The 25,430-nt window shown below is 39.0% G+C and overlaps 1 protein-coding gene across 3 annotated transcripts; it reads left to right on the forward strand.

The window, feature by feature from the left end:
* Positions 1-1,710: 1,710 nt before the first annotated feature.
* On the forward strand, positions 1,711-12,814 carry Znf24 (zinc finger protein 24). Of its 3 annotated transcripts, none has more exons than XR_011704820.1 (6): positions 1,711-1,809; positions 4,055-4,557; positions 4,799-4,946; positions 7,378-9,193; positions 9,968-10,028; positions 12,417-12,814. XR_011704820.1 is itself a non-coding variant. In XM_071602811.1 (4 exons), exons 2-4 carry the CDS (start codon positions 4,138-4,140, stop codon positions 7,914-7,916), a joined length of 1,107 nt encoding a protein of 368 aa, XP_071458912.1. In that variant the 5' UTR covers positions 1,711-1,809; positions 4,055-4,137; the 3' UTR covers positions 7,917-9,922. The 3 variants fall into 3 exon arrangements, 1 of the variants encoding a protein (XP_071458912.1); XR_011704821.1 differs by having other exon boundaries at positions 9,978-10,028; XM_071602811.1 differs by lacking the exons at positions 9,968-10,028; positions 12,417-12,814 and having other exon boundaries at positions 7,378-9,922.
* The last annotated feature ends 12,616 nt before the right edge of the window (positions 12,815-25,430 follow it).

Consider the following 25,430-nt stretch of genomic DNA (forward strand, 5'->3'; position numbering starts at 1 on the left):
GCACTTTTCAGAGGGTACTTTCCTGAATGGGACAAAAAAGAAGAAGAAAAAAAAAGAATTCTGAGATTTTTGGAATGTTTCTAGAAGGCTGGACCTAGGCTTCTAACAAAAGATCTTAAACAGCAGGGCTCTCTTGTGTGGTTTCTGATGCCTGACATCAAAGGCAGAAATCTGACCAGCCCACAATTCATTCATTTATTCAACAAAAGTTTACCGAGTTCTGTATGTACCAGGCAGTCAGCATCCTGGGACTGGGTGGGGATACTGTGGTAAACAAGGCAGTAGAAGTTCCTGTCTCTACCGAGGACTTACAGACAAAAACAAAACAGGTAAATAAATACATGAGATTACCTCTAAATAGTGCTATGAAGGATGTGGAGGCTTCCAGAAGGAAAGGCTGGCAGTGAGGCTGAAGCTCCTAGGCCACATTGAGCCGAAAAGCTTTGGTCAGAGAGGTAACAAACTATAGAAGATCTTGCAGATCAATGTTAGGAGTTTTTATGTTATACTTAAGGTAGCTGAGATCCATTGGAGGACTTTAAAGGGAAATGAAGTGTTCTGACTTACATTTTTAAATGATTATGTCTACAATTGTTTTTTGGCACAAAATACCCAGGCTGAAGTCAGATGCTCACACATTCTGCAAATTCACTGCGACCTTAAACTGGAGTTTTGAGATGAGACTATGTTTCCCACTTGGCCAATTTCCTCTGGGTTCTTGTCTCCTATATTTTGAAGAATAAAGTCCACAATCCTGGAAGGGAAGAGTAAATGGAGCAGGATTTAGTTAAACAAGAAGAGAGAGAACTCCTGCCACATGGGAGGTGGCCTGATAGCAGAAAAATCCATTTTGGTGTGTCAGCTTAGGAGTTTATATATAGTTCTGGCTAGAGCATGCAGCAAAAAATATGTTAAACAGGCATTGAAAAGTATTATGGCTATTGTCTTCCTTTCCATGCGGTTCACTCCCACATTCCTTCCTGGAATTTCCATCTCGGTTCCACCCCTGTCCCCCACCTTCCCAAGGAAGTAATTGGCTGGAGGTATTCCCATAGGTGAGCCTCAAGTCTGTTATATTTGAAATAGGCTGTGGTGGTGCTCAATATGTCTACTGAATAAGACTGACCATTGATATTCTTATTCAACATCATTGCTAAAACTCAACCTGCCTCATTTTGCTTCTGATATACATACATAAATTGGTCATAATAAAACTCTGTGACATAGCTGGTGTGAGCCAAAGGTTTGGGCCATGTCTTGGTTTCAAATCTTGATTTCAACGTAAGAGTTAGGAGCTCTTGGCAAATTATTTCTGCCTCACTTAGCCTGAAATGGGCATAATAAAAGTTCCTACATCATAGAAGTTTTGAGAAAAAACAAAACAGCACAGTGCATGTATAGCACAGGGACAGTAGCCAGCATCAAGTCGTAAGCTTTCATAAATACTGACTTTTACTCTTCCAGGGGATTACTCACATGATATAATGCATGAAAGGGTTTGTGAAACTGAAAAGACTATCTTAACGGCAGCATTCCCCCTTTTCCTTTTTTTTAAAAACGGATCAGAATGCTGGGCTATTCGAGCAGAGGCGCCGAGCCAAGCGCAGCCTCAATGCGGTCATTGTCGTTAGGCCGCCCTTCCCCCACCTGGAGTGCATCTCCATGGCAACGCGGGGCTTTGCCTCTCTCCGCCTCCTCGGGCCTGCAGACCGGAAGGAGTCCGTTCCGGGGGCTTCTGGGAAACGGCTTGTAAGCGGTGTTTCTGCGTCTGCCTTGGACAGCGAAGCTGCTGCGGTTCCTGAGCCAGAGGTTTGCGCGAGTTGAGGGAAGGGTATGAGGAGGAGGGGGACGCCGGGCTACGGTCTGCGGACCTTTTAGCAGAAACCGGCAAGGAAGCTGGCGGGAACCTTTCTCAGCTTCACAAGAGGCGCGGAGAAAGGGCCATGGTCTCCGCGCCTAGCAGTTGAGGGGCGGGAAGGGGTTAGTGGGAGGCCCGCCCGAGCCTTAGGCATTCGCCGGGAGTTGTACGTTGCTTCTGCCCTCCGAAACCCTCGTTTTCCCCCTCCCCCACCTGCCGGTTTTGTTCTATTTCGAGGCCCTGGCGTCTCGCAGAGGCTTCTGGGAGTTATCTCGGCGGAGGTGGAGACTGGGCGGGCCTTGCGCGGGGGCTGCTGGGACTGGTAGTTCCGCTCGCCGCGGGCGGAAATGCCGTGGATTCGAGGTGGTGGTGACTTGTTGGCCTCTGGTCGTCTGTGGTCGCGGCTCGGAGTGCTGGGAGGAGGGGCTGGAGGACTTCGGGACGAAGGTGGTATAAACAGCGAGTCTCTGCAGGACTGAGGCAAGATCACCTGGGATCAGTCACCCGTCCAAACACTGGGGACTCGAGGCCTGCCTCCCAGCTCTCCCCGTGCCCCACGAGCCGAGTGCTATATAGCATAAAAGGAAAATAAATTTCTCTTATATAGAAATGCTTGAGCCATTGGTAAGGTCGGATCCTGGGATAGGGATGAGTAAATCTTTTGGCTAGACTGCTTGTAAGACCACCACATCCAGAGTATTTAAACCCGTATGTATTACCTGCTGGATAAAGCATTTTCGGATTCTTACTCTTCGTCTTGATCAGTTACAAAGTGGTTTTTGTAAGTTACAGCTTTTATATTCTGGAGCTTGAATACATGTAGTAACTCTATGGCTCATTCTCAATTCGTGGCCTCCGCATGACTATGCAAATACTAAGTAAGGGATCAGAAAGTAGCACAAAGATTCCCTGAAGTTAGAAGCTGGGAAAACTGAGTCATCCAGTATAAGAGCCTCTGAACTACTGCAAGAAGTTAAAGTGGTTCTGAGAATGTCTTTTCTTTTTGTTATTATTATTTTTTGATACTGGGAATTGAACCCAGGTGCGCTTAACCATTGAGCCACATGCCCAACCTTTTTTAATATTTTTATTTAGAGATAGGGTCTCACTGAGTTGCTTAGGAACTTGCTAAGTTGCTGAGGCTGGCATTGAGCTCACAGCCTCCTGAGCTGCTGGGAATTCGGGCTTGCCCCACCATGCCCGGCTTTTGAGAATGCCTTTTCTTAACAGAATTTGCTGTTTAATGCCTGTCATTATAAATTTAAATGTATTTATGGTATGGTGAATGAATAATATTTGCATGTTACTATGCAAAATAGCATTTTTTTCCAGTTTATGTGATCTGTTACTGAGCAAGTAAACATTTTTTTACCCTATATTTTAATTCCACAGAGTTCTTAAATGTCTTTTAAAGTAGATAATTAAAAAGCAGTATGGCTGTGCATGTAACTCAGTCAGTGGTCAAGCACATTTGAGAGCATCTGGACCATGGCACCACACAAAATAAAATAAAATTTAAAAAGCAGTTACTTTTGAGTTGACTCAAGTAAGTCAGAGAACACCAGCCCTAAATTGTACATAATGTGTTCCAAGATCAAGCACATTTAGAAGACCCTGACATAGACCAGTTCTTGCTCGGATTCGTTTGATTGTTGAAATAGGGTTTGTCAACTTTGTAGGTCATAGTCTGGCAAGGTTTTTCTGTAAAGGACCAGATAATAAAAATTAAGGTTTTTAGGTCATATCGTCTGTGTTGAAACTACTTAATTCTGCCATTGTAGTATGAACCATGAACAAATAAAACAATTTATGGATATAGACATTTTAAATTTACATTTTCACATCATGCAATATTTTTTTCAACCACCAAAAAATTTCAGACTTTTCTGATGTGTTATAAAAACAGGCATCAAGCTAGATTTGGTTTCGATCTGTAGTTTTGCTGACTCTGGTATAGGCTTTTTATTGCTCTTGCTAATGATGAAACTTTATTTATTTTTATGTGGTGCTGAGAATTGAACCCAGTGCTCACACATGCTCGGCATGTGCTCTACCACTGAGCCACAACCCCAGGCCTGGTGTAGGCTTTTGATTGGAATTTTTAATCCAGTAGAAGACAAATATTTTTACTTTATCAGTATTAATCCAAATTCTTAGTATATTTGGTCACATGTGTTTTTCTTTCTTGTGCCTCAGGAGTACCTGTGAAGAAAACAGGACATTTTTTTGAGGATTTTATCCTGCCTTTATTGTCTTTTCTTGAAGTATTACAAATCAGGATGTCTGCACAGTCAGTGGAAGAAGATTCAATACTTATCATCCCAACTCCAGATGAAGAGGAAAAAATTCTCAGAGTGAAGCTGGAAGAGGATCCTGATGGTGAAGAGGGAACAAGTATCACCTGGAATCATCTCCCTGATCCAGAGGTTTTCCGACAGCGATTCAGGCAATTTGGATACCAGGATTCACCAGGGCCCCGTGAAGCAGTGAGCCAGCTCCGAGAACTTTGCCGTCTATGGCTCAGGCCAGAGACGCACACAAAAGAACAGATCTTGGAACTAGTGGTGCTGGAGCAGTTTGTTGCTATCCTGCCCAAAGAGCTACAGACTTGGGTTCGAGAGCATCATCCAGAGAATGGAGAAGAGGCAGTGACAGTGCTGGAGGATTTGGAGAGTGAACTAGATGACCCTGGACAGCCGGTGAGCCTGCTTGCATCACTTTTCCTGGGGTCAGAAGCACTGACATAGCAGTTGGTCAACTGCTGAGTTAATTTCACTTGATTGGATTAAAATTATTTCTATGCCTTCTTCCATATTTCCTTACCACTCTCTTTCTGTGTCTTTTGGCCCTCTGGGCCTCTGCAGTAGATATTTTGTATGGTTTTTGTTGGATGTGTTTAGTAACAATTCTTTCTCAACTGAACCAAAATCATCTTTCCAGGTTTCTCTCCGTCGACGGAAAAGAGAAGTACTAGTAGAGGAGATAGTATCTCAAGAAGATGCTCAGGGATTGCCAAGTTCTGAGCTTGATGCTGTGGAGAACCAGCTCAAGTGGGCATCCTGGGAACTCCATTCCTTAAGGCACTGTGGTAAGGACCAAAACTTTGTGTGGGCTTTTTTCCAGAACTGTTTGCTTGTTCTTATTGTGGGGGGACTTTTAACCCAACTCCTTGGACAGACATACTATAAAATCCTTGATTTGGGGGGCCAGGGATGTAACTTAGTGATAGAGTGCTTGCCTATCAAGCACAAGGCCTTGGGTTTTGAGTCCCAGAACTACCAAAAAAAAAAAATCTTGATTCTTTTCTGATAAAATTTGATTGCTGACCTCAAATCTTCTACCCCGCTCCCTGGGACATCTCAGCCTTTTCTTCCCTCTTTTCTGAAGACCTCCCATGTCACACTAGCATTTGTCTTACTCTGAGCCAGCACCCACCTATAGACCAGGTCCTTCTATTTTATACTTAGTATTGTTTATTTGTCATCTGAATCTGTTTTCCATTTACTCTTAGTTTCCTGTCTAATTCTATTATAATAAGTTTATCTCATGCCTCTTACCTTTTAGTTTATTATATATCACTAAAGTTTTCTAAATTTTTAGCTACTTCTTTTTTTCCTCAATGTGCTACTTAGAATCATTTTTTTAAAAACTTTTTTGTAAAAATGATTTTTAGGGTAAATTCTTTCCTTTTTCTAAGTATTTATGCAAAAATAGACTTTCTAGCTATAATCTCTGAATGCAGGAAAATTAAGTTAAAATTCCATAATTGTAATAATTCACTTAGATCACTTGTTCTCTCTATATTGGCAATTAATGCCGTGTACATACTTTTTTATACTTTGATACAACCCAGTGTATTTTAAAAATGGCTGGGTTTCCTTTTATATTTACGAGTTTAAATGAAACTGCTTTGGGGATCATTTCTTGATATAATTGGTGATAATTCTGGTATGCCACAGAATGAAGTCTGAGCAGGTTTCCTTTGCCAAGGGGACAGTGCTCACAAATCAAGTTTGCTGAAAATCTGCAATTGTACATGTTTTGTGGGACATTCTTCTGTGTAAGAATGTTTTAAGAACCACAGCCCTTGATCTTTGGACGTGTCATTTGCTTGAGTAGAGAAGTTCTCCTTGTTGTGAAATTTAGAATAATTTTTTTACCTGTTTTTTAATAGCCTCATTTCAGCACTCTAGTCTCCTACACATTTGGGACATTGATTTTTTTTCTGTGCCCCATTGTCCACACTTAATCTTCATACTTCTCTGTTCTTCAAGTTTCCATGCCTTAGTTAATTAATCTTCTATAAACCTTTAATTGTCAGAGTCTCCGTCTCTTCTCCTGACTTATTATCTCTTTATTGATCATAATACTGTTGACCACTTTTTTGAGTGATGTTACTTACCCTATCTATATCAACCGTAATTTTTTGAGACTTGAAGTTTTAGGGAATCCTTACATAAGACTTACTCTTACTTCTGACTATAGGTTGGTGATGGTACTTCTTTTTTTTTTTAGAGAGAGAGAATTTTTTAATATTTATTTATTAGTTCTCGGTGGACACAACATCTTTGTTTGTATGTGGTGCTGAGGATCGAACCCGGGCCACACGCATACCAGGCGAGCGTGCTACCACTTGAGCCACATCCCCAGCCCCTGGTGATGGTACTTCCTGTTGGTAATTTAGGTTTGTTTTCACTGGACATCTCTCACTGAGGCTTAGAAATGACAGTTTTTCTAAATACCAAGTAGGGCAGATACCAAGTAGGGCAGGTTTCTTTTATAGGAAACCTCTTATTGGTTAAAGATATATTGAATTTTTAAGTACCTTGTCTTCAGTTAACATAGGATGCTCTCAACCCTTCTTCAGACCCTTTTTTTTTTTTTTTTATCAGAACCTGTTGTCTGCTTTTAATTTAATCTTGGCTATGATCTGCCTTGCTTATTTTCAGAAATAGCTACTTTTTGACAGACTACTTATTATTTACACCTTTGTGTTTTGATTTAATTTTTTAAAAATATTTATTTTTTAGTTGTAGATGGATATAATACCTTTATTTTTTATGTGGTGCTGAGGATCGAACCCAGGACCTCGCACGTGCTAGGCGAGCTGAGCCACAACCCCAGCCCTTGATTTAATTTTTCTTAAAGAACATTATGATTTCCTAATGGCCATTTTTTTTCTAACAAAATTTCTTCTAGACCTAACTATTTCATTTTGACTATCTCCCAAACTATCTTAGAATCTACCGTTTATTATTCTCTAGGTTAGTGTTTAATTTAAATAGAACTTTTTATGTCATCATGTTATGCTGTTACTTCATTAGCTTTATAATTAGTCATTTTATTTTTTGGTGGGGGGGAGCATCCTTAACACTAATTATCAGAATGCTGTTTATAGATGTGCAGAAACAATTTATTCTTAGTTCATTTAAATTTTTTTTCTTTCGAACATCTTTTCTCCCCAGATAGGCTGTGCATTTTCTCTTTATTTCATATTTGCATTTTTCTCTTTGTTTCAGATGATGATGCTCGGACTGAAAATGGAGCACTAGCTCCAAAACAGGAAATTCCTTTAGCAGTAGAATCTCATGAAGTTCCTGGTACTCTCAATATAGGTGTTCCTCAGATTTTTAAATATGGAGAAACCTGTTTCCCAAAGGGCAGGTTTGAAAGAAAGAGAAATCCCTCTCGGAAGAAACAACATATATGTGATGAATGTGGAAAACACTTCAGTCAAGGCTCAGCTCTTATTCTCCATCAAAGAATCCACAGTGGGGAGAAACCTTATGGCTGTGTTGAGTGTGGGAAGGCATTCAGCAGAAGTTCCATCCTCGTACAACATCAGAGAGTCCATACTGGAGAAAAACCTTACAAATGTCTTGAATGCGGGAAAGCCTTTAGCCAGAATTCTGGGCTTATTAATCATCAGAGAATCCATACTGGGGAGAAACCTTATGAATGTGTTCAGTGTGGGAAATCTTATAGTCAAAGCTCAAATCTTTTTAGACATCAGAGAAGACACAATGCAGAAAAACTTCTGAATGTTGTGAAAGTTTAAGAAGTCACACACACACACACACACACACACACACAAATCAGCACTCAGGTCTTTTTCTTCAGAAATGAAGACACAGTTAAAAACATGAAGTGATATAGAATAGTTTTTTTTCCCTATTGACTGTCAGAAAATCCACTGGGAAATATAAAAAAGTCTTCATTCACCATTATTATTTTATCTTGGGAAAAAATGGTGTTATACCTGCCTGGAAACTGAAATTTTAAACTTAATTCAGGTGTTAATGCCTAATTTCTCCATGTGATGTTTATATTCTCTATTTTTTCCAAATAATGAACTACCTGATTGTTTTTCCCTTTCTTTTAAGTTTTATTTCCTAGACAAATACCTTATTTCTATGTTGATCATTGAAATGTTCTTTGTAAGGATACATTCCTTTCTACTTTTAAAGGGTAACGTAGGAACTATAAAGTCTCAAAACCATCTTTTTAAAATATATCTTTCTGTTTTACCTAATTAGAATATACTTTTGAGAAAACAGAAGATAAAGAATGGCTGAAAGCATCAAAATAAAAGGAGCCTTAAGATCTCAGATAAGTGATGGTGATAAAATCTCAAAAAAGTGAATGGAATGTCTAGGTTGGGAAGATATACAAATACTTTGATCTCTGCATTGAAATGTAGGAATTTTAAGTATAGTCCATCTCCCACAGGAAACTGACAAACTGCTCATTGTATCTTATTGGGGCCTGTTAACTAATGAAAATATTTTCCCATTTATTATTTAAAAGTAGTTTAACAATAATTGTAGAAGTGTTAAGGTAGAAATTTTAACACTAAAAATGGCAGTATTGAAAGGCAAATGTAAACACAAGTTAATGGTCTGACTTGGCTTTTGGGAAAAGAGACTCAAAAGATCTAATTAATCATTCTTTTGCCTTCATCTTTATTAAAGACAGATGATTACCTAACAAGGCATCATGTATCAGGTTTGCTATTTTTATTCCTATGGTACAAAAGGGTTGAACACCAGGCTAAAGCAGCCATGCATTTATTATTAAAACATTTTCTACCGACAAGGCACTGTGCTAGGTACTGTAATCCTACCATTAAGTTGGTAGGTGTTTCTTCCACTGTAAATCTTAGGGGATTTAATATAAAGCTGTTTCATGTAGTTACCCTCTTTTCCCCTGTCAGCATTCCCAGGAATGTCACCTCTGAGATTCCCAGAGCCATAGTTCTCTTACCAGGGTGTTGTATTTGGAGGGGGATGAGGAATCAGCTCAAAGAGCTAGCCAGCTCTCCAGCATTCTTCAGAGGTGAGTCCAGGATACATTCTTATCACAGTTTGGAGGTTTATTAATCTCTTTAAAAAAAAAAAAAATCAATCTCTAGTAGTGTTGAGGTTGTACCTACATGTTAAGTTAAATGGACTGTTCTTTAAAAATAAACAACTAGGCTATTAACAACTAGTTTATTAACTATCAGATTGATTGAACTATTTTTAATTTTCAGTCTTAACACATTTTTTAAAAATGTATTAAAGTAATACATTGTTAGTAGTAGGGTTATATACTCCTTGACTGAGAATTCCAAGTACTGTGTTTCTACTGCTTAGTGGAAAACTCTGGAAGTTAAAATATTGAATGAGAAAAGGCTTTTTACAGTGGGCATCATTGTATGGAAAGTGATCCATGCAAATCCAAATATTTCATAGTTGCAGAGATTTGGGTTGTATTTGGTGCTTGGATCAAAATGGGAAGATTATTTGCATGAGCCTGATAAAAAGCATAGTAATAAATGCAAGGCCAGCTGGTGGAGAAGTGAGGCAGAATGGAGCTTGTTTATAGATTTTCTGATAACAATTATAAGAAATGTGCTTTATAGATTAAGATTTATTGAAGTATAAATATGTAGTAATGATATAATGTATTTTAAGTTATACAAGAAAATGTAGGGACTTTTGTTGGGGTCTTTTTTTCCTTGTGACTGAGAGGAAACAAGTCAATGTCCAATAAAGCTATAAACTCCTCTGCTCTGAGATAAAATGATCTTGAGTTGATTTATTTATTTATAACTTGCTTCTTTCCAAGTACGTTTTAGGTGGCATATTTGGAAGACTGCTGGGATGACAGGATTCTTGTATCAGAGTAGGTAAGAAGGGAGTGATGTCTCAGAAGTTGGATTTTGTGCTTTCTAAGATCTTATATTTGAGGAAGCTTCCCTTTGGTAGATTTGTCATAAATGCCAAAGATGTTGGGTGTTGTGAGAGCACAGAAAAAGTAGCATTATATTTGGCAAATATGTTTTGGTTTTGCCAGCTGATACCTGTGCATAGTTCAAATTCTAAGGCAAGGCATGTGGGGAAAGCAACTAGATAAGGAAAAAAAAAAAAAACAGATGGTGGTACAGAGGGAGAAGATGTGATGGGATGTGTGCTCACCATCTTTGGTTAGGGTTAACTAGACATTGATTTAGAATAGCTCATTAGTGATTTATGGTTTCATTCAGACATTTCACTTATGCCCATACAGAAAATCATTGTAAATTGGTTGCCAAGCAGTGACCTAACCAGAACATGTGTTTGGTTAGCAATGAACTATTGTGTTAGGGGCTTGCAGTAGCCTTTAGCTACTGGGAGCATTTGCTAGTTACTGTTAAGTTTTATAGTTTCTTGGAGGTTATGCTCTTTACATTGACAACAGTCGATACTTGACCATTTAATAGTGTCTTACATTTGCGTCAAATGAAGGTGAGGTTACACGTATTGAAATAATCTGCATGCTAAGTATTGGATTAGACATTACCTATCCCACCTAGATTTGTAGACTAGGAAAACAAGATTCAGAGATACATGACTTACATGTTTCCAATTAAAACTAAAACCCAAATCTAGTTCTGTGGACTCAAGTACAGATAGTTTTCACTATAAGGCTGTTAAATCTTGGTTGATAAATCTTACATTTTTATGTTTTTTGGTTAACAAATGTGAAAACAAGATGCTCATTGATTTTTTAAAAAAATTTTTTGTAGTACAGAAATGTAAAGTTAAAAAGGACATATCCTTTCAAAGCCTTCCTCAGAAGTGATGGCGGTTTGATTTGTTGTTCTTCTAGATTTAGGTATACATATTTAAGCAAAAATACTTTATTTGGTAACACTTGGGGTTGGGTTGCTGCCTATAGACACCTATTAAAGTGCTTTACCATGGATTAACTCTTTAACCCTCAGCAACCATATGAAGTTGGTACATATGCCCATTTTACATATATTGCACTAAGACTTGCCCCCCTCCCTCTACATTGATACAGACATTTTTTATAGCTGAATACTATTTCATTGCATGAATATACTCTTAGTTAACCAACCCCACGTTGATGGATTATTGGTTTTTTTATAAATAACAGGCATAGTTAACATCCTGTACATACATATATTTTGTTACCTTTGTGGGTATTTCTGTAATACAAATAGCTAGAAGTGTATTTATTGGATCAGGGAATGCACATTTGACATTTTTGAAAAATACCATCAAAAAGATTATATCAGTTTACAACTCCATTCAGTAGTAAGAATGACTGTATGCCTACACTCCTACCAGTGCTGTGTCCTTAAAATTTTTTGCCTGATATAGGCAAATGTGGTTTTTGTTTGTTTGTTTTGTTTATTTCTTTTCTTTGATTAACAAGGAGGAACATCTTTAACATCTTTTCATATGTTTACTGGGCATTTTTTTTCCTATTGTGAATTGCTTTTGCCCATTTTTTTTTAAATTATGAAAGTATAAATGACTACCTTCTCATTATACAAAACTTAAAAGGTACACAAGTATAAGAGCAAAGAGACTATTTTTTTCAGGGCTTCCAGTCAAATTCCACTTTCCATAGTTCAGTATACATCCTTCTAATAACCTTTCTATAAATTTCCATGTGACCATACATAAACACTATTTTTACATAGGATCATACATCTGAAATTCATTTTTTTATCTCAGAAATGACACTGAGGTCTTTAAATTTCTTTTACAGTTAAATGGGATTAAAACTATGAAAATACCATTATTTAACTATTTACCCCTTTTTTTCTTCTGCTATTACATTGCCAAAGTAAACATTCAGATCTTTGTGGATGTGTTGAATAATTCCTTAGGTTGGAGTCCTGTAAGGTAGATGGTTGGGTTTAAAAGTTTGCAGTCTTATAGACCCACCTTAGCCTTCCAAAAGGTCTTCATGAAAACTAATATATTTTCACCAACTGTATGGAAAGTGCTCTTTTCCCCACATAGCCTTACCTATACTTGATAGTTTTTAAGTGTTGGGCAAAAAAGAAAAAAGAAAGCCCTTTATTTTGCATTTCCCTGATAAATAGTGAAGTTGGAATTATTTGGTTATCAGTCATCTATAATTATACCATGGATTGTTCGTTTCTTTTACCTGCTTTCGTATTGGGTTGTGTGCATTTGTTTTTATTTGTTCATCTTTTTTCCCATCTTCTGATAACAACCCTTATTTATTGCGGTGAACCCATTCCCTTGTGGCTTAGGTGAGCACGTGTCCTGGCCTCAGTCCCACAGCTCCCTAGCAGCAGCTGTTAAAAAATGCGTGTGTCGGAGCTCCAGTGGCGCAATCGGTTAGCGCGCGGTACTTATAAAAATGCGTGTGTAGTTTAAGCCAGGCTAAGGAGAGCCCTCAACAGAACTGCTAAAACTACTGGAAGAAGGCTTCACAGAGATCCCAGGAACCAAGGACCACTGGAGCTTGAATTTGTACTATGTGGAGAAAGCCTGTCTGAGGAGAAACTTGGAGGCCAACTAAAATGGAAAGAGAAAGTTCTGATGTCATTTTTCTGGAGGCCCTAGATCCAGCTGTGCCTAAAGCCTGCCCTACCTCTGGACTTTAAAGTTTTGTGAGCCAATAAAGTCCCTTTCTTGTTTAAGATAATTGGATTTGGTTTCTGTCCTGATAAACATATAGATTATTTGTATTTTCTCATTGATTTATAGAAGACCTTTGAAATTTAAAATTCTAGGCTTAACACTTCACACACTATATGAATTAATAAAACAGCATGGCCTTCCATTATTTGGCCTCTGTCAACCTCTGCCATTTGTCATCCTGCTCTCTCTATACCACATGCCATACACACACACACACACTTTTCAACAGTAACTGCACATCTATGTTGAAATGCATGAATCAACAGTTTCACACAGCCACTTTGACAGTTCTCTTCCCATCCTTCCTCCAGATTAACTTGTGTGAGACTCGGGTATGACACTGTTGGGTCTGTGTTGCACCTACTTTCTAATGCTGCTCTTAGAACACTCCCTATGATTTGATATCCACCCCACCACCAACAACAACATGGTTCTTTGAGGTTATCAGACCTGTGGATTTGTAGATGCTCAAGACCTGCGCAATAAATTAATACGTTTGGCTTAATAATACTGGTTTAATACTTAGAAATGGGGACAGGTCTTTAAAGAAACATCCATATGAATGTATAGAGAACAAAATGTTAGTGGGGTGTTACTAGAACTACGTATGACTGGGTGATTTTTATTTCTAAACATTACCTTCATAAAATATGTAAAGAAACATTTTAAGAATTTAAAACCAGATGGTGATTTTGTTTTGTTCAACTGTTCTCAGCATCCTGTCATATTCCTTTGCCCAAAACTTCTAATGGTCTATCATCTTGTTCAAAGGAAAAGTCAGTTCTGCCAGTGGCCAACCAGGTCTTCACTGACTGCCTGCCCCCCTCACCATCTTTGTCTCTCTGGCCTTACCTTTTCCCGATGTTCATTCTCTCCAGCCACATTATCCTCCTTGCTAATCAAGCATGGCTTCCACATCAAGTTCTTTGTAATTGCTGTCCCCACGCCTGGAATAGCCTTCCTCCAGTCTCGTGGTTGGCTTCCTTAAAGTTTGCTTTGTGCAAACTTCCCTGGCCAACCTGTCTAAATCGCATTACCTTTCCTCAATATGTATGTACCTAAAATGTATTTATTAGAAAACAGGAAACCACTTACGATTATCACAGGTTGACTAGTTAATCTTGTATCTTTCTTCTCAATTTTAGACCAACTGCTTCTGTGTAAGACTAACCTCTCACTGGATCCAAGTCCTTTCACATAACTCAACATTCCAGTAATCCTTAACCTCACATCAAATCACCTTCTGGGTTTTTCTAATTAACAAATAGTTATACTGTTTTTGTCACTGAAAACACTTCCGAAGACAGAGGTGCATGGTGGAGCATACCTGTGATCCCAGTGATTGGGGAAGCTGAGGTAGGATGAGCACAGTTTGAGGCTAGTCTCAGCAATTTACTGAGACCTTGTATCACTAAAAAAAAAAAAAAAAAGTCTGGAATGTGGCTCAGTGGTTAAGTGCCCCTGGGTTCAATCCCCCAGTACCAAGAAGAAAATAACCCTTCATGTCAGATGGGGTACAGGGACCAGATCTAACCTGCCTGGCCAAGTAGAATATTGGACAAAATATATCACACAGAGGCAAAGAACGGGAAACATGAGATCTCCACAAGAAAAGAAAACAGTGATGTAAACTTAAATTGCCCCAGTTTAATACCGGGCCACAGCACAGGGACCAGGAAACCAGACCTAGCTTGGAATTAAGTGGAGAAAATGGAGCAAGGGGTCCCAGGAGGCCATTGTAGCTGACTTTTGCAGGTCAGAGTACCAGAGAGGAGATAAGTGCACAGAAAGAAGACATGAATTTTTCAGAGGATTCCTCCTTGAGTATTCAGTTGAGTACTTAAAAGCACAATTGAGTTTGGGGAAAGAACAAAGAGATTAGAGGGGAAAAATCACTAGAAATCACAAAGAGCCAGAGTAGGAAACTTTGTAATCCACCGGACATGAGGAAGAGCAGTGGTTCTCAAACAAGAGCAACTACGCCCCAGGAGACATTCAGCAATGTCTGAAGATGTTTTTAGCTGTTAGCCAGGAGAGATGGGCATTATTGGCATCTAGTGGGTAGAGGCTTGAGATATGTTGCTAATCATCCTACAAGGCAAAATAATGACCTAGACATCCCTGAATGTAATATATATACACTAATATGTACATGTGTAATATATAATGATATATATTATAATATATATGTATATATGGATGAATTTTGAAATATGCAGCACCCAACAAAACACAAAATATACAATGCCTGTCATCTAATGAAAAGTCATACAAAGATTTAACTGTATACCAACAATGAACATATGAAGCTTGAAGTTAAAAACAATGCCAGTCCCTCTAAAAAAATGGATATAAATCTAATAAAAATTTCACAAAATCTATATGAGGAAAGCTACAAAACTTAGATTGAAAAAAAAAAAAACCTAAATAAAATGGAGACATCCACATTTATGGATAGGAAGCTTAATATCAAGATGTCAGTACTCAAATTCTCTAGATTTAATGCAATCCCAATAAAATCAAAGCTAATTTGTGAATACTGACAAACTGATTCTAAAGTTTACATGGAGAGGCAAAATGCCCGTAACAGCTAACACAATACTGAAGAATAGCAAAGCTGAGGACAGGTAATATCCAATTTCAAAACTTACTATAAAGCTACAATAACAATAGTCTTGGTGAAAGAATTGTCAAGTAGATCCACGAGACAGAATGGAGACCTCAAAATAGACCTACATAAATGTAGTCAACTGATCTTTGACAAAGTAACAAGAGCAATACAATGGAGTTAAAAGATTGTCTTGGGGCTGGGGATGTGGCTCAAGCGGTAGTGTGCTCGCCTGGCATGCGTGCAGCTGGGGTTCGATCCTCAGCACCACATAAAAAAACAAAGATGTTGTGTCCGCCGAAAATAAATATTAAAATTCTCTCTCTCTCTCTCTCAAAAAAAAAAAAAAAAAAAAGATTGATCTTTCCAACAGATAATACTGGACAGATAATACTGGAACAGCAGGGTGGAGTAGGACACACCTATAATCCCCGCAGCTGGGGAGGCTGAGACAAGAGAATTGCAAGTTGAAGCCCAGCCTCAGCAACTTAGCAAGTTCCTAAGTAATTTAGTGAGAACCTGTATCAAAATAAAAAATTAAAAGAGCTGGTGGTGATGTGGCTCAGTGGTAAAGCGCCATTGGGCTCAATCCTCAGTACAAAAAATTAAAAATAAGAATCAAGACAGATCTTATATCTTTCACAAAAATTAAATCAAAATGGATCATAAACCTAAATATAAATTGCAAAACTAAAAAACAACAGAAAATCAGATACTTCAGGGCCAATTGAAGGATACGGGTTTACCATAACCCCCAGGACAGGGAAATGACAACCCCCCCTAAAAAGTGTCTGACCCCAAGGAGGAGGAGGAGGGTGATGGAAAGCAATTATTAATCCTCTCCCAGTAAGTCTTTTCCCAGAAACAATGGACCCCGAGGGAAATAAGCAGGTTCAATCCCCAGCATCTCCACCAAAAGCAAACATTCATCCCTTCCCAACAACCAAGGGTCCTGAAGGTAGGAGGTGGATACTGAAACGCTGGGTTTTGGACTTTCACCCTTTCCCATTGTCCATGAGTCCAGGAAGGAGAGGGTAAACAGTGAAGCTCTGGGTAACAGTGGACCCCAGAGGAAGAAAATAAGCAGTGGGGGCCTGAACTCTGAGCTTTCATCCATCCCCAGTAACAATAAGTTTCGAATCTTTACAACTCTGCCCAGACCGCCATGTTTTGCCTGAGCCTCTGATAATTAACCACTCATACTGTAACCTATAAAACTCAGAATTCTTCATAACCAGAGGCCATTTTCCACCCCAAAAATGAGCCCCTCCGATGCCTGACTGATTGACTCCACTGCTGAATAAACAAAAGCTTGCTGATCCATTTGAGGTCTGCTTCCATTTCCAGTTATTTGTGCTTACACCAACCAGTGACTTTTTAGATACAACACCAAAGGCATGATCTATGAAGGAAAGAATATTGATAAGCTGGTCTTCATTAAAATTAAAAGTTTTGCTTTGTGGAAGACATAATCATGAAAACAAAAGGTAAAGCCAGCTGAGAATGGTGGCACACACCTGCAATCCTTGCAACTCAGGAGGCTGAGGCAGGAGGATTGCAAGTTCAAGCCCAGCCTCAGCAACTTAGTAAGACCGTGTTTCAAAATGAAAAATAAAAAGGACTGAGGATGTAGCTTAGTGGTAGACTGCTCCTGGGTTCCATCCCCAGCACCCAGAATGAGAGAGAGAGAGACAGTCGGGGAGAGATGGAAAGGGAGAGAGCACGCGCAGGGGTGGACTCACAAACTGGAAGAAAATATTTACAAAGAAATACTTAATAAAATACACTATATAACACTGTACAAAGAAGGTCATGGATTTCCCATATACTCTATACCAAAGTAATCTGAAGAGGTTACATATCATGTGATTCCTACTATATAACACTGTACAAAGTATATTTTCAAAATACACAAAGAACTCTTAAAACTCAACAAGAAAACAAAAACCTGATTTAAAAATGAATCAAAGTCCTTAAGAGACACCTCACCACAGAAAATATATTGATGGCAAATAAGCACTTGAAATGATGTTCCACATCATATCATCAGGGTAATGCAAATTAAAGCAAGAATAATATATTACTACACAACTACTAGAATGGCCAAAATCTGGAACACTGACAACACGTGCTGATAAGGAAGTAGACTAAGTGGTATTCTCCATACATGACTGGTGGGAATGTAAAACAGTAAAGCCACCGTAGAAGACAATTTGGCAGTTCACAAAACTAAATGCAATCTTACTATACAATTGAACAACTGTAGCTCTTGGTTTTTACCCAAAGGAGTTGAAAACTTACATTCACACAAAACCTCCAAAAAGATGTTATAGTAGCTTTTTAAAATAATTGCCTACATTTGGAAGCAACCAAAATGTCCTTCAATAAGTGAATGGATTAACGTGGTAATTCCAGATGTTGAAGTTTTATTCAGTACTAAAAATAAATGAGCTATCAAAGCATGAAAAGACCTGATAAAAACTCAAATACATATTATTAAGTGAACAAAGTTAATCTGAAGAGGTTACATACCATGTGATTCCTACTATATAACACTATACAAAACAAAACTATGGAGACACCTAAAAAAATCAGTGATCACTGGAGTTAGGGGATGAATGGGTGGAGCACTGAGAATTTTTGAGGCAATGAAACTACTCTGTATGATTCAACAATAGTACAGTATAGTATTATATACATATAATGTTATATATAATATTTTATTTATATATATATAATCTCCAAACCCACAGAATGTACCACACTGAAAGTAATCCTAATGTAAAATACAGGCTTGGGTGATGTGTCAAGGTAGGCTCATTAATTGTAATAATGATATCACCTTGGTAGGGAATAGTGATAATGAGGGAGGCTATGCATGTGTAGGAGTATAGAGTATAATGTGAAATCCCTGACCTTCTGTTCAATTTTGCTGAAAGCCCAAAACCACTCCTAAAACAGTCTATTGCCTCCTCACAGAATCACCACCCTGCTCAGTGCCTAAACCATGCTGTGGTTTCCTGAGCTTGGTACACTCTCTCCCACTTTCTCCCTTTCTCTCTCTACCTCCTCACCTACACTCCTCTCCTTATTGTTAGTTTTTGTTTGTTTGCTGGCTTGTTTGGTAGTATTCAGGGTTGAACTCAGTAGGATTTCCACTGGTTCTACCACAGAGTTATACTCCCAGAGTTTTTTATTTTGGGACAGGATCTCACTAAATTGCCTCCAACCTGAGATCCTCATACCTCAGGTTCCAGAATGACTGGGATTATAGGACCTCACCATTGAGCCCAACTATTTGTCATGTCAATTGTACAAAATAACAGGATTTATGGTGATGAGCTCATATATGTTTGTTAAGTAGTTCGTACTTTGATCAATCTGCCCTCCCTTAATTCCTCCCCTAATCCCTCTCCTCCTCTTCTTTATTTCAATAACCTCTGGATGATCTGATCCACTTGTAAGGCATCAATTTTTAACAACCAGATTTACCACAGATTTTTCCTCTACCCAGAATCATATTTACAACTGCCTAGAGGATATTCTGACTTGAATGTCTTGTGACAGATTTTTAAATAGTCTATTAAAATAATACCATTAATAACTAATGAGGGGGCTGGGGATGTGGCTGAAGCGGTAGCGCGCTTGCCTGGCATGCGTGCAGCCTGGGTTCGATCCTCAGCACCACATACCAACAAAGATGTTGTGTCCGCCGAGAACTAAAAAATAAATATTAAAAAATTCTCTCTCTCTCTCTCTCTCTAAAAAAAAAATAACTAATGAGATAACAGCTTAAGTAGTACTAAGAGGAAAATTTGTATCAATACAATACCTATATTAGAAAAAAAAGGTTCTCAATTCAATTACTTCAGCCTCTACCTTAAGAACATAGAAAAACAATAAATTAAACTCAAAGAAAATAACAGATTAGAAATCAATAAAATAGAAAAGTGAAAAATATAAATTTCTTCTATTTACACCAAAAGCTTTCTTGTGAAAAAAAATAATGAAATCAATAAACTTCTAGCCTGAAGGATCAGAAAAAAAAGAAGATACACATCTGTACTAGGCATTAGAAGGGTGACATTACCATATATTTTATACAAATTCTTTTCCACATAAAGAGTTCTAGCAAAATTTGCTAAAATCCCTGTTATTGATAACAATTCTCATTTCTTAGACTTACATTGCTTAGTTATCCATAGTATTTTGCAAAATTGACATATTTTTATTTGGTTTCCAGGACAATGTTCTTTGCTTCCTCATCTTTCTGGTCTTGTTTTTATATGTTGGAATGCTAGAGGGCACACTGTTCAGATCTCTTTTCTTTATCTATTCACTCCTAGTTGATCTCAGTTGGTCTTATATCTTTAAATACTATCTACAACTCCAAAATCTATATCCCGAGCCTCAACCTCTTCTGTGAATTCCAGATTCACATCTCTTTGCCTACCAGTTATGTGCACTTTGATGCCTGCCTTACTCTGGATTCCTGAAAGAACACAGCCTATGGCAAAAACCTTATTGCTAACTAACACATTGTCAGAATGATGCAATTCCAGAAAAGCATGACTGAGGGCAGATGAAAGGTGAGGCAAGGAAGAGCAAATATGAGTAGGTGTTACTGAGACATGCAGCTTGTAAAGAGGCACAGGTGTTTGCTTACTTTTAGTCGGTGGCCAGCACAGACGGTGTGAATGGTTCAGTGGCGAGGAAGGACACACGGATGAGTCTCAGACTGAGGGAGATGAGTCAGACAGTGAAATCCAGGAATTACCAGGAAATTTTAACAGATTACGTCTAGCAGGACCTGCTCCAGCCATTCAGATGCGGCCACTTCCAGTTAGGAGGATAAATTTTAACAGGCACTCTGAGCAAGCAATGACTTTTCTCATACTGTTACAACACCAATTCAGGAAGGCTCAGGAAGCCAGGGAGGACATTAGTGGATTTTAGTTTTTCCCAGTTTTTGAACAGGTTAACGACCAAGATCAGCGTGTTCGCGTCCATGCAGTAATACCATTTAAAACTATTAAGGAGTTAAAAAATGTTTGTGATGTATATGGTCTTAATTCGCCATTTGTGCAAAGCTTACTCAAAACAATTTGCCATCAGCCACTTCCTCCCAGTGACTGGGTGTCTATCATGTGCTCTTATTTAAGCGGTGGAGATTTTTTGCTTTGGAGGTCCTATTGGACCGATTATTGTTCGTAGCAAGCAGAAAGAAATCGAAGGCAGGATATTGAAACCCCTGTGGACATGTTTTTAGGGATGGGTGAATTTGTGGACTTGGAAAGACAGTTGAATTACGAATCTGAAGTCTACTATCAGATAACTGCATGTGCTAAATGCATGGCACCAAATTAACTCTCGGAACCAGTCTAATTTAGTTCTGACTAAGGTTAAACAGGGCACAGATGAGCTGTACTCATACTTTGTAGATAGACTTTATCAAACAGCTAACAGATCAATCAGAGACCCAGGTGCTTGTGAATTTATTATTAAGTAATTAGCATTTGTAAACGCAAATAAACTTTGTCAGGATGTTCTGAGACCCCATAGGAAAAAAGGAACTGTTTCAGAATTCATTCGCTTGTGTTCAGACATTGGCCCGGCTAGCTCAGTCGGTAGAGCATGAGACTCTTAATCTCAGGGTTCATGCCCCACATTGGGCGCCATATTTAGTCTGCAGCCAGTGCAGATGGTGTGAACAGTTCGGTCACGTGGGAAAATCCTCAGGGAGTTTAAATTAAAGACACAGATTCCAATCACCTTTAAACCGGCTCCAAGATAGCTCCTTGAACCCCAACCTCAAGCTACCCCAGGAAGTAGTGAGGTTTACTGAGGAGGCTAGTGAGAGAGAGAGAGAGAGAGAGAGAGAGAGAGAGAGAGAGAGAGAGAAAGCACTCTAGGGAGAGAGCTTTTATTGGGGAACAAAGAATTCTGGGGAAAATCCCATCCAATGAAGGTCAAGGGGAGCAGTGTTCTAAGGTCAGGTGAGATGACTGGATCTTCGAGGGCAGTGGTGAGACACACCTCCACACGGACAAGCTCTCAAACCCAAGAAGGGTGGGGAAAACTCTAACACAAAAAGTGTCTGAGCGCCTCACACCCAGCTGGGGAGGAAACTCAATCACGTGCAAGGATGGTCTCCCACACTTACTCTCACTGAACAACTTGAGAGTGCAGGCAGTATGAACTCCATTTCCTCTCACTATGTGGTATGCAGGAGAGAGAAGACTTTTTGGCAGACTCCCCTCCTCCTCCGGTTGACCTTACACTACAGAGCATCAATTCCTTCACACTTCCAGTTCCCACCATTCAGTCCCTCCAGCAGCAACCCCTGAAGAAGTCAGGCTCCAAGAAAACAGCATAGGATGAGAGGCAGGCAGTGATCAGGAGTCAGCAGCCTTGGGGGTGGATGGCATCAAGCAATCTGCATCAGTAACATGCAGCAGAAAACTTTGGCCCTACAAATAAGTAGAGGCTTATAAAATTGGTTTGGCACAGTGATTAATTAGGCAGGAGTGCAAAACACATGTAAGTCAGACCATGCCATACCTCTGCCCCAAACCCTCTTTCATTCTACTTTAATTAAATATCAAAAAGGAATTGTGGGGCTGGGGTTGTGGCTCAGTGGCAGAGCACTTACCTAGCATGTGTGAGGCCCTGGGTTTGGTTCTCAGAACCACATATAAATAAATAAAATAGAAGTTTCAGGCAGATGGTGGAGATGCACGCGTCTTCAAGTAGGTGAAGTCCTATCTTCGGAAGGCTGCCTGGCCTGCTCTGCTTCTGGCCAAGAAGCTTTGTCGCCCTCTGGGATGATGTCCCATCTGTCCTTTCCACTTTGAGGTTCCTGGTGAGGATGTGGGGCCTCCCACAAAGGCAGCCTGGCGCTCACCACTGTGCTCCTGTTGGACATTGTGGATCCCAGAGGAGAGCCTCAGTGATGTTGAACATTTATTTAATATATTTGTTGGCCACTTGTATTTCTCCTGTGATGTGCCTGTTCAGTTCCTTTGCCCATTTGGTGATTGGAATACTTGTTTTTACAGTGAAAGAATGAAAGAAGAAAATGGATAAAAAGGCACAGGAACAGATAAGAGAAGCCAAATCGTAAGACCACAAGCATATGGAAGACAGGGTTACATTCCCAAGAGGCTGGACTGTGGTACCTGGAGTCTTCTGTACCATCCAAAAAATAAATAAATAAATAAATAAATAAATAAAATAAAGGTCTATTGAATATAAAATAAAGGTCTAAGGAATTGTGCCTGCAACTCACTCTATAATACAGGCAAAACTTCAGTACACATATGGCAATACACACAGTATATATCTATATATATGTCAGAATAAATAGATTCATAATTAGAGAATTATAAAGCAAATGTGGAAAAATGTTAACATTTGAGAAATCTGGTTTTTAAAGTATGTTGGAATTCTTCATATTATTTTTAAATTTTTCTGTAGGTTTGATATTATGTCAAAATTTAAAGTTCAAAAAGCTAGTGGTCCAGAAGGAAAATTAGATGAGAAAGCTTAGAGTAGGGCTGTGGGGGGTGGGGGGTTGAGAAAGCAATTACAAATATCCACTATAGACATAATTTAAAGTGATGATGTAAAGCTATGCTTATGGATAGGTAATGTGTTATGATAGAACAATAGGGAAAATTTTTATTTTACTATTATAAATCAATAAAATTTTGTAAAAAGAAAATTCTCATTTAGATCAGAGGTTGGCTACCGTTTTCTTTAAAGGGACAGATAATAAATATTTACAGCTTTGTGGGTAAGTTTCTGTTGCACATACCCAACTCTGCCATTGCAGCAGAAAGAAGATTTAGACAATACACAAATAGGCTGTGGTTGTGTTCTATTACTTATAAAAGCAGGTGGCCATCTAACTTTTCCTGCAGTGTGCAGATCCTTGATTTTGCAAATGGCCACTTTTTCCTCTACAACATGGTTTATAGGGAAGGAGCTCCTGTGAAGCTTCTTGTGGGCCCCCTAGACCTATAGGTAGGCAGTATGAGAGTTCCACTAGTCCCAGGCAATTGCCTTTTGATAAGCAGATCAAACGAAATTTAGTGAAAACATTAAATCAAAGTTCAGTACCAACACAGTGAACTTCTATACAGTTAGAATACTTACTGCCATTCAGAATAACTGAAGCTATAGAGGTTTTACATTTCATAGTTTCACTATCAATTAAAGTTTTATGCTAAAGTAACCTGGTCATCAGAGTTGATTTTCCATTTCTTCAACTTGAACTTCTTGATTAGACTAACACATTTGCAGTTCTGCACTGTTTAGCACCTCACTGAAAACCTTACAGAGCTTAATATCACTCTGGTCCTTGGCACAGTTCAAAAATTGTTTTCTCATAAAAGCAGAGGCCACCAAACTGCTGCTAGCTGCCTTCCCTAAGGCTCTTGGTAAGTGATATCACTTATATTGAGGGCTCAGCATTACTTCCTTGACTGAAGCTCCCAGTGATGTCATGGCCCAGCATGTGCCAGACAGCAGAGCCCAAAGCCACACCAGCTGCAGTGGTTGCCACCTTAGTCCATCAGAATTGGCTTCTGGGGTGCAACAGCAGGTGAGCTAACTGCAGATGGTGAGGCTGCTGCTGGTACTGGCCTAGTCACAGCTCTCATCTGAGGGGCCAGGCTGGCTGGGGACGGGGGTGGGGGTGAGGTGAGGCTCTGGCCAGGCCAAATGCTGGCCAGGCCAAATGCTAGGTGCCTGGCGGCTGGCATCCCGAGTGAGAAACTCTGTTTTTTCTATTTATGCAAACTTGTCATTGGGATTTTGATAGGAATTGTACCTATCTTTCCACTTATATGTGTTTTCTTCTTTAATGTTATTATAGTTTGAACCTTAAAATGTTCTTCAAAGACTCATGTGTTAAAGAGTTAGTCCCCAGACAATGACACTATTGGCAGGTGGTGGAGACTTTAGGAGGTTGGAAGAAGTGGGTCACTGGGGGTGTGCCTTTGAAGGGTATATTTTGTCCCCAGCCCCTTAAACCTTCTCTCAGCTTCCAAGCTGCCATGAAGTAAGCAGCTGTGCTTCCCCACAGCCTTCCACTGTTACGAGCTGCCTAACGAGGGACACAGACAATGGAGCCAACTGACCATGACTGAAACCTTTGAAACCATGAGCCAAAATAAATCTTTCCTCCTTTAATCTGTTTCTCCGGTGTTTTTGTCATAGCAATGGAAAGTTACTAACAAGTGTCTTTGAGCAGTGTTTTGTTGTTTTCAGGACTCCTTGGTTAAATTTATTCATAAGTATTTTATTTTCTTGGGTGCTATTATAAACAGAGCTTTTTTTTTTCACCTTCTTTTCAGACTGTATGATTGTATATTGTTCATTAATAGTGTGTAGAAATATCACTTATTTGGGGATGTTAATTTTGTATTTTTTTTCTTTTTTGTGGTGCTGGGGATCAAATCCAGGATCTTGCACATGCTAGGCAAGTGCTCTACCACTGAGCTACATCCCCAGCAGTATCCTGAAACTTTGTTTCATTAGTTTATTAGTTTTAACAGACGTGTGTGTGTGTGTGTGTGTGTGTGTGTGTGTGTGTGTGAGAGAGAGAGAGAGAGAGAGAGAGAGAGAGAGAGATCTTAAGTGTTTCCTGTATATAAGATTATGTCATCTGCAAAGAGAGATTTATGTAATTTGAAAAGAGATAATTTTACTTCTACCGTTCTAATTTGGATGCTTTTTGTCTAATTGATCTGGCTAGGATTTTTAGTACTATATTGAAGTGATGAAAGCAGCCGTCATTGACTTAGAGGAAAGCTTTCATATTGTCACCATTGAATATGAAGTCAACTTTAGGTTTTTTCTTTTTCACAGCCTTCATTATGTTGAAATAGTTTGCTTCTATTCCAGTATGAGTACTATCATGAAAGAGTGTTGCATTTTGTCAAAATGTTCTTTCAGCATCTAATGAGATTTATGTACCAGCATCTAATAAGATTTATCTTTTCTTTCT

The sequence above is a fragment of the Marmota flaviventris genome, chromosome 16, assembly GCF_047511675.1.
Source record: "Marmota flaviventris isolate mMarFla1 chromosome 16, mMarFla1.hap1, whole genome shotgun sequence".
In the NCBI taxonomy this organism is placed as follows: Eukaryota; Metazoa; Chordata; class Mammalia; order Rodentia; family Sciuridae; genus Marmota; species Marmota flaviventris.